General features: G+C 41.1%; 2 protein-coding genes and 1 long non-coding RNA gene across 3 annotated transcripts; all 3 read left to right on the top strand.

Annotated features, from left to right (window-relative positions):
• Positions 1-423: 423 nt before the first annotated feature.
• On the top strand, positions 424-5,148 carry gapdh (glyceraldehyde-3-phosphate dehydrogenase). The gene is made up of 12 exons (XM_018682736.2): positions 424-542; positions 1,058-1,103; positions 2,564-2,663; positions 2,888-2,994; positions 3,142-3,232; positions 3,359-3,474; positions 3,648-3,729; positions 3,872-4,023; positions 4,132-4,210; positions 4,385-4,468; positions 4,561-4,658; positions 4,750-5,148. The coding sequence occupies exons 2-12, from the start codon at positions 1,081-1,083 to the stop codon at positions 4,817-4,819; spliced, it is 1,002 nt and encodes a 333-aa protein (XP_018538252.1). The 5' UTR covers positions 424-542; positions 1,058-1,080; the 3' UTR covers positions 4,820-5,148.
• A 963-nt stretch (positions 5,149-6,111) lies between these two features.
• On the top strand, positions 6,112-11,152 carry opn9 (opsin 9). The gene is made up of 9 exons (XM_018682753.2): positions 6,112-6,475; positions 7,045-7,233; positions 7,941-8,091; positions 8,256-8,395; positions 8,781-8,919; positions 9,082-9,196; positions 10,031-10,111; positions 10,191-10,719; positions 10,808-11,152. The coding sequence occupies exons 2-9, from the start codon at positions 7,113-7,115 to the stop codon at positions 11,086-11,088; spliced, it is 1,557 nt and encodes a 518-aa protein (XP_018538269.1). The 5' UTR covers positions 6,112-6,475; positions 7,045-7,112; the 3' UTR covers positions 11,089-11,152.
• A 641-nt stretch (positions 11,153-11,793) lies between these two features.
• On the top strand, positions 11,794-13,989 carry LOC108887362 (uncharacterized). Its single transcript, XR_001961600.2, has 3 exons — positions 11,794-11,919; positions 12,749-12,817; positions 13,012-13,989. It is a non-coding gene; the product is annotated as an uncharacterized LOC108887362 (long non-coding RNA).
• The last annotated feature ends 5,621 nt before the right edge of the window (positions 13,990-19,610 follow it).

Below are 19,610 nucleotides of genomic sequence, written 5' to 3'. Positions count from 1 at the left end.
GTGAGTGTCTGAAAGTGAAGGGTCATGGTCTTTGGACATTAAATGTCAGAGTCAGAAGACAGAGATTTGATCCCTCGTTTGCTCCCTCTGTGTCTCTGTGTGTCTGTATTCACTGAGAAGGTCAGTGAATGGCCCCTCTCTTTTTTCAGTCCTCTATATGAGGATCTTAATATCTGAGTATCTATATCCAGGCCTCTTAAAGGTGGCAACACAAGTCAAGCTGGATGGCACTGAAGCTGTAAGTAAAATAATTATTATTCCCAGGCTTTAGGCCTTATAATGAACAGCAAAGATAAGAGATCATAAGAGAGAAGCTTCTAGGCTTTTAACTCACAGTGAAGGGAAGTTGCAGAGGCCAGTTTTCATGCCTGTCTGCAGGCTGACGACCTTGACATTCAGAGGGGGGGGCGGAGCGAGGAGCAGTGACCATTAGAGGGGGGTGTGGCTTTAAACTCTGGTCAATCATAAAAACACACAGCTTAACTTCGCTCTTCCCCACTCACACCCGGAGTCGCAAGACAGACTGAGACGTCTCACAAACGGTAAATACCTTCAATCATTGAAAGATTTTCAGACACATTTCAGACACAGGAAGCTGCAGAGCCTCAGCAACAGGCTGCAGGATTGAATGAGGAGATTTAGATCACCTGGAGACAAGCTGCATGGGATTGATTGAGCCTCATTTTTAAGTGGATGAGGTCATAAAGCTCAAAGAAATTCACTTTTCTTTGTATTCCTGCTTTAAATGTGAGTTTACTTTTGAAGATGTTTAGATTTACAGTCATTTCTACATGCAGGGAAAGTTCTTGTCTTGTAACTTGGATCCAAAAAACTGCAGGCTGCAGATGTTCATTGTAATTTTCTTGGACTGTGGTCACAGATAGCTTATCAGCGGAACACTTCTCCATGTTCTTTTGAACACTTTGCTTATCTAAACATGCAATCTAAGCAATTGTCTGTCATCTAGAACGCTAATATATGGCACCATAAATGTCGCATTATCAACAGGAAGTGTTGTTCTTCTTTTGCTAATTTCTCCTCTCATTTCTCTCTGCAGAGGACTAGACCAACCCAGGCAAAATGGTGAAAGTCGGCATCAATGGGTAAGGAAACATGTTTCACTTAAAATATTAAATCTTGTAAATTAAACTAAATTAGCAACACACACTTAACTCAGTCATTCACTCTTTGCACCCCCATCTCACAGTGCCACACCTCTCATCTGAGCACACACACAGCATTTAACTCACTTATCATAATGGCTGCCTTTGTTCAGCTCTTAAAGCTTATTTTATTATATCTGCTTGCACATAAAAAAAAACTTATTACACAACCATTATTTCTCACTTGTTATAGTTGTCCAGCAGTCAACACTGTGATGGGAATTCACTGATGTTTCTGTAGGTGTTTTTTTTTTGTTTGTTTTTTTTCATGCAAAAGATAATTACTGATGGACAGTTTGAGTTTGACTCCCACAAACAGCACCTTTGTATCCAAATAAGAATTTAACCACATTAATGAAACAAAGAAAAATAAAGATGTCCTAACTTTGCATTAGGTCTTAGGTTCCAGTGATGGAGAGCAGACACTAAAGATTAACATACCAGTAATTTATGTTGAGAGTTTTGAAGCTTGCTCCTCAGTATAGGGGAGTAACTCTGTAAAAACTGGTTCAGACTGGACCTATATTTTGCTCTTTGTTTTAATAATCAGCTTTGTCTTTCTTGATTTGAGCAGCAGCACAAACTGCAGACTCTGTGATTAGTTAATAATGGCACTAAATAGCTGCTGAGGAAGGAGAAAAGTGTTGTAGTGCAGACACACACATACACCAACAGTCAGTCATCCAGCTATCCTCGTGTTTGTCTTGATCTTTGAACTTTGGCCCTCAGCAGATAACAACGTGGGCACAGGCTGGAGGGGGGGGGGGTCATTCAACAGGTGGATTGTTTTTCTGCTGTGTGAAGCAAGTAAAACGGGACCTGCGTAACTTAAATGTTATTGAACACACACACACATCTGATGTTAAAGTCTACCTATCTGTCTTATGGATCTGTTCTTTTATCTTTCTGCCCCTCTTCCTCCCCCTCTCCCCTAAGTGTCTGAGGACAGAGTGTATCTCTGCCAGGATTTTGGACCCGTGGGTTAAAAAGTAACTCAGCCGCTGATCAAACAGTGCGCTGCCGTCACCACGATTACCACATTAGAGGTTCCTTTTGACTTTACCCCCCAGAGAGGCGAGTGTGAGAGCTGTGCAGCCATAAGCTCTGCAACACACACCTCCCCCCCGGCCCCTCCTCCTGAACCCTGCCCTTTCTTCAGCTGTGGTTTCAGGTCTCCTGAGGGGTTTATGTGTCCTGCACAAAGGGGGAAAAAAAATGAAATGTCAAAATGTCAAAAACTCAATTTCACACAATGATTTACTGATTATGTTCAGCATCTGCATCTCCATTTCACAGTAATTCAGAGACAAAGTTGTGGTCACATCATTCAGAGTTACATGGTGTCATACCTCCATCTAGAGGCCAGACTGAGAAACAACACTGTTCTCTTTTCTTCTCAGATTTGGCCGCATCGGTCGTCTGGTGACCCGTGCTGCTTTCCACTCCAAGAAGGTGGAGATCGTGGCCATCAATGACCCTTTCATTGATCTGGAGTACATGGTGAGTCAGGGAGATCATCTGAAATATAAGGCATTAGAATCTGAAGTCAATCAATCGGCCATAAGCCACATGCTGGTGAATTTTAGTTGAGCTTTTGTAGCTTTTTCAGTTCTTTAAAGGGCTTGGCAAATCTTTGAGGTGATTTCCATCCAGATACTTTTGTCAGCTGTTGGGCTGTCTCAGGAATCCCTCCCCTCACCTCGCCATCTCATCTCTTCTTCTAGGTCTACATGTTCAAGTATGACTCCACCCACGGCCGCTACAAGGGTGAGGTCAAGGTTGAGGGTGACAAGCTGGTCATCGATGGACATAAAATCACAGTTTTCCACGAGTGAGTTTACTTTGTGTCTTTGTGTCAAGACTTTTAATGCAACAAAACATGACAACTATTAATGCAATTTCATAAACAAACACAAGAGGAAGAACTGAGTACAGATTTATTGTGAGTATAACCTCTCGTTTCCTCGTCTTTTTGCAGGAGGGACCCCGCCAACATCAAATGGGGTGAGGCTGGTGCCCAGTATGTGGTTGAGTCCACTGGTGTCTTCACCACCATTGAGAAGGCCTCTGTACGTACTCATACCCACACTCGCCAACATATAGTAATGTCTTATTATGTTATGACATGTGATATGTGACCCGCAATGGGCAACAAAAGGATACCGATTTACTTGGATTTCAACACAAAATTTCAGGCTCACTTGAAGGGTGGTGCCAAGAGAGTCATCATCTCTGCACCCAGTGCTGACGCTCCCATGTTTGTCATGGGTGTCAACCATGAGAAGTATGACAAGTCTCTCAGCGTTGTCAGGTAAGAATCAGAGAGTACCTCACACACTGTCTAGTTATTAGGGTTTCATGTATTTAAGTGGTTTGAAACTGAAATCCAGTTTTTAAAGTCGATTATGAAATGTGTCTTTGTATGTCTGCATTTGTGCAACATGTGCAAACAAGTCTAATCAATGCTGTTTAATTTCTCCACAGCAACGCTTCCTGCACAACCAACTGCCTGGCCCCACTGGCCAAGGTCATCCACGACAACTTTGGCATCATTGAGGGCCTGATGGTGAGGATTAAAACACTCTGACAGCTAAATGCTAACCGGATTTACACACAGCATCAACATGACTTTACAAAGTTAGAGGGGGGGAGTTGAGTTTTATTTAATCATCCTCCCTTCGCTTCCTCTCTGTGCTTTTGTCCATCAGAGCACAGTTCATGCCATCACTGCCACCCAGAAGACTGTGGACGGCCCCTCTGGTAAGCTGTGGAGGGACGGCCGCGGCGCCAGCCAGAACATCATCCCTGCTTCGACTGGCGCTGCCAAAGCCGTCGGCAAGGTCATCCCCGAGCTCAACGGGTCAGTGCCAAAAACACATGACTGTACTACAGAAACTTTATCTTTGCATGATGAGGGCTTGTTTTTTAATCTATATGTCTTAACCTGCTGAATGTCCATATTTCACAGCAAGCTGACTGGCATGGCCTTCCGTGTCCCCACCCCCAACGTGTCAGTGGTTGACCTGACAGTCCGTCTGGAGAAACCCGTGAGTAAAAAACTTACATCACCCATTCTTGTTTTTTTTTTTTTTTTTTTTTTTTTTTAAATGTAGGTTGAGTTCATTCTTTTAGTGACTTTAACTTTTTTATTTTAATATTTTGCTACTTCAGCATTTACATTTGTGTTAAGATATAAACAAAACTCCTTTTATTCCCCACAGGCCAAATATGACGACATCAAGAAGGTTGTGAAGGCCGCAGCTGATGGACCCATGAAGGGCATTCTGGGATACACAGAGCACCAGGTAACTGCTTATCATCATCTCATTTATCTTTAAAGTGATTTGTTGATGAGTTTTCTTGTCAATGTGGCGCTCTCTCCTCGCTCCTCCTGCAGGTCGTCTCCACAGACTTCAACGGCGACTGTCACTCCTCCATCTTTGATGCTGGCGCTGGCATCGCCCTCAACGACCACTTTGTCAAGCTGGTCTCATGGTACGCCTTACTTTCACACTTTCATTATTTATATATCCTCATTAATTTCCAGTGAATATGTCTTGACACCTATGTCTTGCTTCTTCACCAGGTACGACAATGAGTTCGGCTACAGCAACCGTGTCTGCGACCTGATGGCCCACATGGCCGCCAAGGAGTAAACCAACCAGCCAATCAATCGTCACTGCACTATGCCACATCACCCACATTCTCCTGAATCCAGAGTTATATATATTTACAATAAGGCATTGTATTATTTATAACTCTGTCTGCTTCCATCTGATAGTTGACCCCCATTATACGCCTGAGGAAAGGTCCCACACAGAGCAAATGAAAAGATCTAAATTGGTGACCAATTACTTTTTTTTTTATTTGTTGAATTCCCTGTTCTGTTCTTGTGTGAGATGGATTGAAGGTGTGAGAGTCTTTGTCTGTCTGCAGTACTGATGTGCTGCAGCCAGTGGTGGAATAAAGTCCTCTGTTTGTGAGATTCATGCCTCCCTTTTCTCTTTTGTCACTGTACAGAACAGATCTGTGTCGGAGCTACTCCATCAGTTTAATGCTGGTATTGGTAGATGGATTCTTATGAGCCAGTGACTTTGACAAACAACAACTGCCCATGACTTGATTTGCTCCTGTGGGAATACACTGACAGCTCTTAATTGCCTGGACTCTTGAGTTGGTAGGAATGTGGGGGAAAACTGGGAAACTCATTGATTCTTGGACCACCATGTTGCTTTTATAAAACAGTCATGCAATCTTTTTTTTTTTTTTTTTTAAGCTCTCTGGTTGTGTTCAATATCTGGTCCATGTGGCTGAACACACAACTTAACCACAACCTACTATTATTGTTCAATATGAGGCTTTTATGAATCACGCCTGCAGGTGATTTGCTCTCACACAATGAAAGCGTGTGGCAAATACATTTAGCAAGTTATTCTTGCAATTTAGCTCACAGATTCATCTGTATTGATCTCTCTTCTGAGTCACTGGTCATTTCAGAGGACAGCTGCTCAGGACAGCTCAATGAACTCTTTAAGTGTTATTGGGTAACACCACACAGATCCATATGGGATCATGCACAATCACAGCAACATCACAAAATAAGTTTAATGGTGTTTTCCCTTCATTTTCCCCTCAAAGGATTTTTCAAATTTCCTCTAATAAAGATTTTATGAGTTGATATGGCTCCTAAGGGATGGGATATTGATGGGTGCACAGCAGCTCGAGGCAGAATTATTTCACATTTCCTCTAAACCCACCTAAGAGGCCTCTTATATAAACATGAGACAACAGCCTTTACTATAACAATGGTCATACAAGGAATATTAATTCCTATACAGTTGTGTGTGTCAATTAATGTAACAGAAAACTGATTTCTTAATCTTCAAAACTGAGGTCACAGTTCTGAGTATTTCATTTAAAGTGGTGGCACATGGAATGCGATAAGACAAACAAACAAATGGTCCTCAGTTCCAGTGAAGGACATGTGGACTCACAGGGATAGCATGGATTCAGTGGATTAAAAAGAAAGACAGTGGTGAGCTTTGTAGGAAATAAATAGAGGGACAGAGGTTAAAGAGCCTCTAATAGACCCCACCCTCTCTCTCACACACACACACTCTCTCTTTCTAGTTTTCCATGCCTCTCACTGATCATTTCTAAGCCAGATTGGCGGCAGCAAATTTTCTCTGCAGCTCTCCAGAAAAATGCCACATGGATTTACAGAGGAAGGGCTCAGATTAAGATTAAACAAAATATATTTCCCATAAAGACCAGCTGAGAGATTACACAGAGAGACCAACAGAGACAGGAAGGTGAGTAGAGATGTTTTAGTGTGAGTCATATGTGTCATATGTTTTCCATATGTTAACCCTAACCCTTTCCTGCAGGTATGTGTTTGCATATGTACATCTTGAATAGAGACAGGGTTTTTCCACTTTTGATATATTGTGTTCTGTCCTAATTTCCTCTCTGACGTTGGAATTTCTTTGCTTTCATTTATTGCTTTGTCAGAGTTCATCACCCTATTGACCCCTCTGTCAGTCATGAGACTCAGCTGACCCCCTGCAGGGATCATTAAATGATAAATATAAAGTTCCTGAATGAAGACATGAGTGCTGGGAAATCCACTGGTAGGGAACTGATGGTTTCCTGTGACCACACGTTATGTAGGATCAGCAACAAGCCATTTTTGTTCTACTTTCTATGTATCTTGAACAGCTGACACGTCTAATTCTGAAACATTTATGATCAATGAAAAAATGCTTGAAAAATAATGTTGGAATTTCCCAAAACACGATTTGCACTACTTTTATTTTTGTGTGCACATTAAGAGTCAGAGAGCATTAAAAACTGACTTATTCTTCTGTTTTATTGGCTTCAGTGACTCTCTGAAGCTCCAGAAGCTGTCTCTCCTCGCTGTATGTTACCGTGGGTCAGTGCAGTGCAGCCATGGGAGAGAATGGCTCAGACGGGGGCTCCTGGTTTGTCCCCTCATCCATCCAGCCGCCGTTCCTCTCCCAGCTGTCCCCCTCTGCAGACCTCGCTGTGGCTGCTTTCCTCACCCTCACAGGTAAACATGATTTAAGAGAGTTTCAGAGAACACTTTGGTCATTATATCACTGTCAGGTTCACAGTTTCTGTGAGGAGAGGTTATCCACACCATTGGTTTGAGGTTAAGCGGCATTCAAACACACTAAGATGTATTTTAGCAAAGTCAGGGAACATCCAGAATCAGAATACAAGAATGCACACCAGTATGGGGCAGTGTAAAAGATTCATAGAGGAAAATGTGCTGAGGAGGCTGAGGATGTTCAAAGTGAGGAGGACAGAGATCAGTATTGTGAAAGGTTTTCAGAATTAGTTTTTAAAGGAAAGTTTTCTTTTTGTGCAGTTGTCAACACATACATGCACATGCAAACAAACAAACAACAACCAAAAAAACCCCCAAAACAGACCAGACATTGCCTCGTTAAAAAGCAGAACAGTGCAGGTTGTCTGAATACACTACACTACAAGGAAACCTCTGAATCTTAAACATGAGCTTCACTGTTTGGTTTATGCAGCAAAATGATGACGCTACAGATAAACACAGGCTCTGCTCTGCACTGTCGAACTTGTTAATTTGTGTTTGCTGAGCTTTGGATTAATAAAATGAGCATCTTAAACAGGATGAATACTATTACACTTTCACAACATTCCATGTTTTTCTTTACCCTCCCATGAAATGCTTGACTCTCTTGTCTGTTGTTGTTTTTCACCATCCACCTCTTTTTCCAGGTCTCACATCAGTGCTGGGGAATGGTATGGTGCTGTTAGTCTACCGTAGGAAAAAAAAGAAGCTCAAACCTCCTGAGCTCATGACCATCAACCTGGCTCTCTGCGATTTTGGCTTCAGCCTCTTGGGTGCGCCATTTTTCATCACTTCCAGGTAAAGAATAGTTTGAACCTACGTAAAGCAGAAGCATGAAGTCAGAGTGCAGACTCTGTGAGTGTAATGCTAACAACATGTAAAACCAGCAGCCATTTGGCAGAGACAGAAGGTAAAAGATCCATCAAGCAGGAGGGACTAAAAGCCTTCTCTCCCTCTGTCAGCCTGTGTCATGCCTGGGTGTTTGGGGAGACAGGGTGCCTCTGGTACGGCATTCAGGGCTTTGTGTTTGGCATCGGCTCTCTGCTCACCACCTGTCTCATCTCTCTGGACCGTTGCCTAAAGATCTGCTGCTTAAGATACGGCAAGTCTGAGATCTTCCTTTCACACAGACCTAAAATGTACAATTCACACACGCACCTGCGCTCTAAACCCTCTGACTCCTCTTGGACAGATTTCATTTCCTGTCTCTAAGGTTACACAGCTCTTTACACAAACCCCCTGTAGATAACATACTTCTCTGGAATTGACCCTCCTCACTGGCCCACATGTATTGATTTGAAAGAATTATTGATTTGAGAGTCAGTTCAATGAATGCCTAGGTAAACTAAAGGCCAATTAAAATTTGCAGTTGTTGGTAAAGTGAACTGTCAAGACTTCCCTCGAGGTTAAGAGCACATTATTCTAACATATGCACACATTGCTTGAATGGCAAAGGTGTTTAGTAAGTGGCTTGCTTGCTTCTCTAGGTCAATGGATTGAGCGCCGTCATGTGTCTCTGTCCATAGCTCTGGTGTGGGTTTATACTTTATTCTGGGCTTCTCTTCCTGCGTTTGGTTTTGGGAGCTATGGACCAGAACCTTATGGGACCAGCTGCACCATTAACTGGTAATCCTTAGTTTAATTTACTGTGCTGCTTGATGCCCTGCTGTTGACACGGGCAATATTCTACAGATATCTGTGTTGCCTGTGTTTCCTGATTTGTATTCCTCGTGCATTTTCAGACAAACATGTGAGCGATAACCAGTCTGCCTGTATCACTATTTCAAGGTGGAGAGTGAGGCTGTCTCTGAGTGACAGGATCTATATCTTCCTCATCCTGACGTTATGCTTTGGATTTCCCACACTTACCATCATCTCCTCATATTTGGCCATCCTGCTGACGGTGAGCAACAACTGCTGCTTCATGGCACGCAAGGATGCAGGAGCTGTGTACATTGTTTAATGTATTAGACACACATGTTACCAGTCGAAAGGATTAGAAGTTGTTATTGGAATTTGCAGAGTTTAATGTCTTAGTGAAATGAAAGACTAGAACAAATAAACAATTGGAGATTTTGAAAAGAGGGAATCAGGGAAGCAGAGAAAAGTTGTTCACCCAAGACTTGATCCCTGATAATTTTATAACTGAAATCTATCTAAATCTATCTGTCTATTTACATCAGGCAGTTTACCACTTACTTTTGTAACATTTAAGGTTATTTACTAGAGCTGAACAAGTTAAATTTCAATTGAAAACATTGTGCTGTTCAAAAATTTTACTGTATTTAGAGCCACTGTATGTAGAGTATCAAAATTGCAACTCTGGCGCCTCCCAGTGATCGTAACAAAACTGTCCCTAAAGGCCACAGATACACAGTGTATCATCAAAAATAAAAACAAACTGCCTTTACCTATAGAATTGATATAGTTTCATGGGCGTGAAACATGGTTAATTTTCCTAAATACATGTGTAACTAAATTACAACAAACAGACCCTACCAACAACCCTACAACCTAGTCCCCAAATGAGTTAATCAGCCATGATACAACAAAAGAAAAATTATACCTTTGGATTACAGCATTTGAAAGATGATATAATGTAATTACATAAAAATTCTGAACATTGCAGCTTCAGTATAAAGAAATACATGCATCTGGGGTGGTCTATATGTTGTCCTTGCTGGAATACAGTAAAATGGATGCAAATTGCAGCAATAACTGATGCTTCTGTTTTCAGGTCCACAGATCGAATCGTACCTTAGCATCTATACCGTCCTCCTCCATCAGTCACACCAGCAAAGACCTGAGGCTTGCAAAGGTAGGGCCTGGTGAGGATAATTTTCTCATTTCTTAATACATATCCTGATGCAAAACATAAATGGTAATTTTTATTTCAGATGGCTGCAGTGGTGTGCATCAGTTTCCTCCTGGCCTGGATGCCTTATGCAACCGTGTCTCTGATCTCCGCCCTCATCCCCAGAGATGACCAGGAGGCAGACAGCACATTACAGGCTGTGATAGAGGAGTCCAGCAGCATGGCCTCAAACTCTCCAAAGATGCTGGACATCCCCTCACTGCTCAACTGGACGGCCACAGAATATTACAGATCAATATACTACAACTCTGAGGAGAAGTGGGGTCATGTGGCTGACATGAATCCCAACTCAGGCCTGAACGGCACCGCATTCAGCTCCATGTTTGGTGAAGAAGCTGAGTCAAGATCCAGGAGCCCACAGCCATTCTCCTGTCTGCCACCTGTAGTCACTTTGATCCCTGCTATGCTTGCCAAGTCCCACTGCATGATCAATCCTTTAATTTACCAGGTGATGAACAGGGAGTTCAGGGATGATGTCTATGTGATGGTGTTTGGTCAAGAGAAGGCAGAGAAGAGGCGAGTACAGGGGCGGAAGGACAGCTTATGTGAAAGTAAGGACTATTTATAAATTGTATATACTACCACAAGTTTTGTCAGTTTTGAGTGTCTTGTACTTATTTTTCCTCCCTTCTCTTTAAGGGAGCATCAGCCTCTCCTACTGCCAGAGCTGGAGGAGGAAGAGGAGCAAACCTGTGTCCATAGAAATGAGAGACAAAAATCTGAAGAAACAGAGGAACCAGAGTAGCAATAACGGAAGGAGAACAGACTCCTTTGTTGGTAATATCTCAGTGGGGGCTGATGTGCTGGACTTTGCCTCCTCAGAAACACAGGGCAACATGGAGAGATACTGGCGTGATAGTGGACGGAAGACGACAGGAAGAAATTTAAGAGGGTCCGTATCTAGCACTCTCACTGTCTAGATAGATAGATCAATCTAAAAAAAATAAAATAAAACAATTTTCTTTGTTTACATGTTGTCTTGTAATTTATATTAAAGCATTTCAAAGCTACTTCTGGCCTGCTTTTGGCTCTGGTTGTCAGATTGTACTGCTGGGGGGACCCAAACTAATGGGCTCCATTACCTTCCATTACTAATGGAGAAAGTTTGTTTTTAATTACTTTATTAGTTGTAGTCATACCCAGTAGTGCAGAATTACTGAAAATGCACTGTTGTCCTGCAATTTTCCAGTAAATCCAAGTGCCTATTTCATATGACTTTTTAAGATCTGGACCATATCTATATATGTGATGAGTATGTTGTATAATCCCCTGAAAAAAATTAAATTAATCATGTGATCTCAGATCAACTGAGTTAGGACTTAGAACATCACATTTTAGCCCTTTTCTGTCATTTTAGAAAATAATAAAACTAACAGACCTCTAACAGACAGGAGTTTAGGAGATGCCATACACATAAAACACATTTTAAAAATCCAGTAGCCCTGAGCCCTAAGCTTGATAAAACACCAAACGTTTCTCTAGATGGATAGCTTTGATTTTTACGACCCTCCATAAGCCCTTTAACGCATCAGCGGATGCGCTCTTGGACTATAAATACTACGTCAGACGCCGAAAAGCTCACACGTGCCGCAATCAACTCACGGTGTCGTTGCGTCACGGCGGGGCCGAGATTTAAATGCCCGGGAGCTCAACAGCAACGCTGCTGTTGTCTAAAAATGTTCAATAAAGTTAAAAGACACCGGGACGATCGCGTCCAAATACAGGAGGAGCTCGATAATTCACTCAAGAAGGTAAGTGATGCCTCTGAGTTAGCCACCAGTTAATGTCACTGCTGCCAGGTGCGTCGGCGCGTGTTGGGCTCGTAAAGTTTGTAGCGTGTTTGTTTGTTTAGAATAACATATTTACCATAACTGCACTGTAGGAACGCAAACTTTTGCAGCATATAATGTCTCGTTTTGATCAAGTTTTCGTATTTAAAAGCAAGTTCACGGAATTTAACAACAGAAAGGTTGTAGATGTGTGTGGTCTCTGAGGGACATGGGAATAACTCACTAGATATAATTCGATTAATTTAAGGAGGAGAAAACGCGGTTGGTGCAGACATTTGCAGCCTGTTTTAACCGCACAAGCGCAGCAAGGTGTGCAAAGCGACAGGCCTTCAACCAGGTGCACCATTTTGGTTCAGGTGTAATGGGGCCTACAAGTGAATTTAAACTGGTTTATTTATGTGATTATTTTATGTGAATGTAAACTGAAAGTGTGTGGTGTTTAATACATAACGTTGCATATTGGTATCGCAGTTCTGAAACCGAGATAATCAAACAAATGGAAAAAGGCCTCTTCAGGTAGTATTGAACACGTGCGGTGCTCAAGACCACTGCAATCACATAGAGCCGTTTTCTTTTACCGCACACATCGCTATTTCGATACCAGACTCCAAAACAACAACAAAATTAAGCAGAACAGAGTCGCTAGAATACCGCTGCCTCCATCTCGTAGTGTCTTATTGTGTGGCCTCGGTGCTGGAAAAAGAACTCAGCAGATCCTTAAGTAAAAGTACCGCAATAACACAAAACATTTGATGCTTTGAGACTCATTCATTTTTTTTTTAATTAACAGACTGACGCCCTCCTGTCAGGTGTTAGGAAAAGATACCCGGGGAACCTCGTCCTTAAACTTGCCTTTCAGGTAAGCGATGTCCATGAAGTAGTTAACCACTAGTAAGCGTAGCGTTAATGTCGTTGCTGTCATGTGTGTCTGAGATTGTCAGGCTCACTAACTTTGTAACATAATGTAGCTGTTTAAATTTACATGGTTAATTTTACTGCACTCTGACTGTTTTTTTTTTTTTTTTTTTTTTTTTTTTCCCCTTTTGGTTACAGGTTGATCTACGAACCAGTAAGTGTCATTTTTCTTTTTATACTGTGTATTCTTGGATGGCTGCCGCGCCTCTTTCTCACAAACACGCACACATGCACGCACACTGACTTTTACATCCTCCTCTCTGTCTTTGCTGTGGATTTAAGGCCGCCGTGTCTTAACCATTTGTCTAATTGGCTTGGAATGTTTTTTATGTGTTGTGTATTGTGTCTTTGCTTGGCCGCCGCGCCATGATTGACTTTTTTATTTTTTGACAACATTCGTCCGACATAGCCATACTCTGCGCATCCAATTTGAACACGGCCACCCAATTTTTCGTCTGTCTGTCCAACATGGCCACCCAATTGTTTGTCCTTTGTCCTTGTCTTTGTTTCTTTTTGTTTTTCTTCTCTCTGTTGAGGAACAGATAGCTGATCTATTAATTGTGTTGGGCTTGTTAAAAGGACTGTTGAATAATTGGAAGCTTGGGGAGACATATTCTGACCCCTTTGTGTTTTTTATGCTGTAAGATGGTCTCTGGTTTTGCTAAACCAGTGATGGTGTGAGCAGGAAGAATGAGATGTAGGATTAGGCTCTGTGGTGTGTGAGACGGGCTTTATGTTGGATAGTAAATAGTTCATTGGTCATTATCTTCTATGGGCTGACAGGGAGTGTTTTTGTGTACAATGATTTGATGGAACTGTAGTAGGTGATGTTAGGAATGGAGAGGTTTATGTAGTGTGGTATATAAACTTGTGTTAAAAGTCAGAAGGTGCTTTGTCTTAGTTGCTGTGCCATGACTGTTGATTTGTCTCTGTCTAAGCTTGGATCAGTATTTGTGTACTAACTTTTTCTTTTTAGGTAAATCTACAATTGGTGAGTCCCATTTTTATATTAAGTGTTTTTGGATGGTCGCCGTGCCTTCCTGCTCATCTGTTTCTCTACAGTAGGGCTGAACAATTGACTAAAATATTAGGCTTGTTTAGTACATACCCCAGCCAAAACCACATCTCCTTTAGTGAAAATGAAATTAAAAAGTTATCACTAAAATCATGACCTTCTCTAAGCAATTGCAATATCTTTCAGCCCTACTCTAGAATTGCTGTTTTTTTTTTGTTGTTTTTTTTTAAAAAAAGACTGTAATAAATATCCATTAGGGTTATGTATTTGTCTTAAACACCCAATTTAAGGCTAATTTAATAGATTTAGAACTGGTGTTTATTCATGCAGTTTCAACATCAAACAATCCAAAGCTTTGTCAAAATCAGCCTTAATAAATTAAGGCTAATTTATTAATTATCCTTAAATACCCAATATTTAAGCCTAATTAATAAATTAGCCTTAATCACACAATGTTAATTGCGTCTTTGTTTGTTATTTTTTTTGTTATTTTTGGGCCATCGTGCCATCTCCAATCTCTATCCCTCACCCTTTTATCTCGGCCACCATGCCGACCTCTAACGATCTATCCATTTCCTCGTTCAACATGGCTGCCGATTAGCCTACCAAAAATGAGGTTTGCGTCTTTGTTTGTTATTTTTTTTGTTATTTTTGGGCCATCGTGCCATCTCCAATCTCTATCCCTCACCCTTTTATCTCGGCCGCCGTGCTGACCTCTAACGATCTATCCACTTCCTCGTTCATCCATCCAACACAGCTGTCAGTCCCATTCAGATTTAGCCCCTGTTCGTCCTTCTAATCATCCAAACATCATAAGATGCTATAAAGTACAATTTCTTTTAATTGTGTTGAGAGTTTTAATATAGAGGAGTGCAAGAATGGATCTCTAACCCATTTTTGCAGTCCTCTATATAAGCCTTTGGGTGGAAAAATATATTTATGTATGCTGTAAGAAAAAGACTGACTCTGTTTCGTTGACTTGATGAAGCTGCAGTAGATAATAGACATGGATAGTTTTTGTAATGTGGTATGAATGACAGTTGTGTTTAAAAGTCAGGTGTTGAATCAGCCTGTTGTCAGTCGTGTATTGTAGGTGCCTTGTGTGGCTGCTGTGCTGCAACAAAGCCTAGTCAGTCTGTCCATTTTTTTTTTTTTTTTTTTGAGATGGCCGCTGCGCTCTCACCTGTTTGTCTTTGTCTATCAATTTATTTCTGTGTGTCCATCATCCATGTGCTATGGTTTTGCTTGACTGCGGTGTCAAGCAAAAACAGTGCTATGACTTTCTGTTTCGCCATTTGTCTACCCAAGAAAACTGGCCAAAGATGACATCCGTTTGTCTAGCTGTCTTAGACTGTATAATCGGTTTGATTTTTTTTTTTTTTTTTTTTTTTTGGTGAATCTACAAACAAGTAAGTCTCGTTTTTGCTAAATTATGGTCGCCGTGCCAACCCTTTCTTTCTCTCTCATACAAACATGCACACACACTGATACCTACATTGTCTCTTTGTATTTGTGTCTTTGACCCTGTCTTTGTGTTTCTCTTCATCTGTCTGTCTCTGACCAACTGATCTTCAGACTGTCTTTTTGTCTGTCTGTATGATGTCTTTGTCTCCATCTTGTGGTTTGTGTCTTTGTCTGTGTCTGACTGATGTTCAGATTAGCTTTATCAGACTGTCTTTTTGTCTGCGTCTGTCTGAATCTTGTCTTTGTCTCTTCATCTGTCTGTTTGACCGACTCATTCAGATTAGCTTTACTTGACTGACTGACCATCAAATTAGCTTTATTGCACTGACCAACTGTCAAGGACTGACAGCACAGAAACTTATATTGCTAAAATAGTACAGAAAATTAACTAACAGATAATTGGCAATAAATGAATAATATGCAAATATCAATAGTTTTATCAAACATAACTGAAGGCTGAAAATAACTTCAGTTGAACTCATGATTATATGGGACAGAAATATTGTCCATTAATGTATGGAAGGAATGAGTCTGGTAGATGAACATGGCATATGCCATGGCTGTTTAGTTCCTCTGTCCATTTAGCTTTAGTGCAACAACTTTTTGTTTTCAGTCTAAATCTACAAAAGTGCTATATGAAGGCAACTGGACTTTCTTGAGGTTGTTGAAGACCTTTCATTTGAACTGCTTCATTTCTGTCCACTTGGTTTTGTATAGCACTTAGAAATACCATGACCTGGATGACTGAGAATCTTGAAACAAAAGTAAGTATCATTTTTGTTTTAGGTTCTGTTGTACTTGAGCCTTTTTTTTTTTTTTTTTTTTTTTTTTTTTTTAAAACCATGACTGTGCTACCTTGGCCAGTCTGCCTTTGTTTCTGTCTCTCTTTTTCTCAATAGGTTTGCTTCTGTCTGTCTCCACGAGGAGGCTTTAGCACTATATACCATCTAAACCTCAGGGTCACATGCATCTGTAGAAGTATAGAAGGCCAGGTATTTTGATAGTCAGGGATTTCTATGATTGCTGGAGAAAATTCTATCCATCTTAGATTAGATTCAGACCACTCATTAGTTTTTGCACACCTTTGTGCTCTGCAAGTTGGGTAGTTCATAGTTTCATTTGGAGTTGACAAATGCTGTTAAGGCACCTGTTCTCATTGCTAATGCTTGATAAACATGTTGGGGGGGGTGGGGGTCATCAGATGCTGGCACTGAGAAGTATGTGCTTTGTGATATTGATAGAGTGTAAGGGTCATTTAGGAATGGAAAGTTGGTTTTGGTGTTGGGGCTTCCTTGAGAATACTGGAGAAAATTCCACTCCCTGGGTCATCCTGGGCCAAACTGAGGCCTGGCACAATGGGTCGTAGCCACTATGTCCATACCCAGCACTATCCTTGTCCATCAGTCTGACACTAGCCAGAAACAATGCAAAGACTGGTAAGAAACAAGGCACCTAGAAAAGCAGATAAGTTTTCTTGAGACTCATCCATTTTTAATCACCTGACCAACAATGCTGTCCACCCACACTTTTCTAACATTGGTTAACAAGTGTCTGTGTTGTCCATCATCTAACTTCCCAGAAACGACAATCTGACTGACACACTTCACGCCATGATTGGCCAACTTGGCAAGTCATTTGGGGCAAAGCTTAATCCAGTGTCTTGGTTTGTTACAGGAAACCACCATCACCCAGTTGTCTACACAAAGTTCCTCCTCAGCTCTTGATTCTGTAGCCTCCCTAAAGTTTTCTCAAGTGGCTATTCAGCCCATGGATGATGGATTATTACGAATGCATTTAAGATCTGTTGGCAAGGGATTGATGCATTTTCATGTTTCTATATTTCTTAATCTAATCAATTATTCCATCATCACATAGTGCAGGTATGTGGGCAGGCTTTATAAAGACTGATTGGGGATCCTCCAAAGTGACAGAATTCTGTGCTTAGAATTAGCAAGTTGCCTATCAGTGTAGTTGCACTGTTGTCGAGATCATCACCAGCCAAATTTTGCTACAAATTTTATGTTTATTGTACTTCACATTTAATTGGATTTTGAAGTTAAAGACTGGCTTGTCTTGCTCTGCCAAGTTTAATTCTGACTTTAGAACCTTTTGACTTCAAGTACATCTGGAACGATAGTTTCATCTCTGTATTTATTTGCGCGGCATGATGGGAGGCCTCCCAGCAGGGGAAATTTATCCCGCCCCTGCAAAGCGTTACGCCACTATGGTATGGTAGCATCAGTTATTACGAATATTGATTACTGAGCAGTTGCGCGTTTGGATTCTCTTGGAGGGAGTAAACCTGGCAGAAAGAGACAACTCGGCTACCTCCAATGGTTTCCTAAAGTAACACTCAATTTGGGTACATGTGTTAAATCTATTGGTGATGAAGTTGACAGCAATGATGAAAACCAAATTGATGTATCAAGTTGTCACCATATTTTACAATTTGACATTTGAAATAGAAACATTATTCTGAGGGCTGAATTCCAGAGAAGGTTTTACGGTTAATAGATGTTGTTTTGAAGTAGAAATAGAGCATAGAATTAGAGCTTTCAGCTTGACCCTGATTAGTCCAAATGGTTCAATAGACTCATCCTCACACTGTCCATAAGTCACTGTCTACACATGATTTCTGACATGGTTGGACAGTCTTAAGAATTAGTGCTGAGAGACCCAAACCTGGCAATGCCAGGGAGATCTTAAGTTATCTCTGTATGCACATATCCTGACAGAATCTGGAACATGTGGAGCAAACTTTTGCACTTTTTTTCCCCCAAATTTGGCAGTCACAATCAGGAATGAGCGAGGACTTCTTAACGCTACAGAGAACATGGTCAACAGAGTCGACTCGTATCACATAAGAAGGCAAGGCTTTTCTCCTTCCCCTTCTTCTCTGTGTGTGGGGAAGTCTGTGCTGTTAGTTGAATTATTGCTAATTTAGAGCCTGTTGCTGATTCTGTCTTAAAGCTGTACTTGTAATGGATAAATGACTTAGTTATTTTAAGAAATTAAAAAAACCCAAACCTTATGAGTAAGCGTATAGACTGATTTGTGTGCTGTGGTTGTGCAGTTTCTAAAACCAGACAAGGATCCATCTGGTTTTGTGAATCAGCTGACCATTGTATGTCCTTATGATCTTACTCCAAAATGCATATAACAATTTGAGATGATTTTAGAGATAACTGTATAAGGGTAGCATAAAACTCAGTTAATGTACATGCAAGAAAGAAAGCATGTTTAGCTTTATTACTAGTAGATAGTGATAAGAGTCTGGAGCATCTGAATAAATCAGGGCCAAGCATTTCAAGTTGTCTGCTTTGTCAGTGGTCTACAGCTACATCCTACCACACATGTACAAACAATGCAGAATTAGGAAATGGCTCACTTTGCAGGTGTGACAGCAGTGTAGGAAGAGAAAACGAGACCTGGGGAAAAAACAAAATTGGGATTGTTTGATGTGCAACTAGACTAGGGTTAATGTAGAGAAGAAAACTTTAGGGAGGCTACAGAATCAAGAGCGGAGGAGGAACTTTGTGTAGACAACTGGGTGATGGTGGTTTCCTGTAACAAACCAAGACACTGGATTAAGCTTTGCCCCAAATGACTTGCCAAGTTGGCCAATCATGGCGTGAAGTGTGTCAGTCAGATTGTCATTTCTAGGAAGTTAGATGATGGACAACACAGACCCTTGTTAACCAATGTTAGAAAAGTGTGGGTGGACAGCGTTGTTGGTCAGGTGATTAAAAATGGATGAGTCTCAAGAAAACTTATCTGCTTTTCTAGGTGCCTTGTTTCTTACCGGTCTTTGCATTGTTTCTGGCTAGTGTCAGACTGATGGACAAGGATAGTGCTGGGTATGGACATAGTGGCTACGACCCATTGTGCCAGGCCTCAGTTTGGCCCAGGATGACCCAGGGAGTGGAATTTTCTCCAGTATTCTCAAGGAAGCCCCAACACCAAAACCAACTTTCCATTCCTAAATGACCCTTACACTCTATCAATATCACAAAGCACATACTTCTCAGTGCCAGCATCTGTTGAGCCCCACCCCCCCAACTGCTCTGTGTGGCCATAAATTTAGTACACAGTGATACAATTGGAATTTCTAAACAGAATTTGGTCACTCCCCTCAAAGAACTCAGAGGCATTGTGATAAGATATGATAAATTATAGGAAAAAGATACATCACAATGTATTTGTTTTTTGATTAATAGTTGTAGTTTTCTCAAGCTATATTGATTAGAGGTTGCACTAG

The sequence above is a fragment of the Lates calcarifer genome, linkage group LG15 (genome assembly GCF_001640805.2).
Source record: "Lates calcarifer isolate ASB-BC8 linkage group LG15, TLL_Latcal_v3, whole genome shotgun sequence".
NCBI classification, from domain to species: Eukaryota; Metazoa; Chordata; class Actinopteri; family Centropomidae; genus Lates; species Lates calcarifer.
This window is presented reverse-complemented; position numbering and strand designations above follow the sequence as displayed.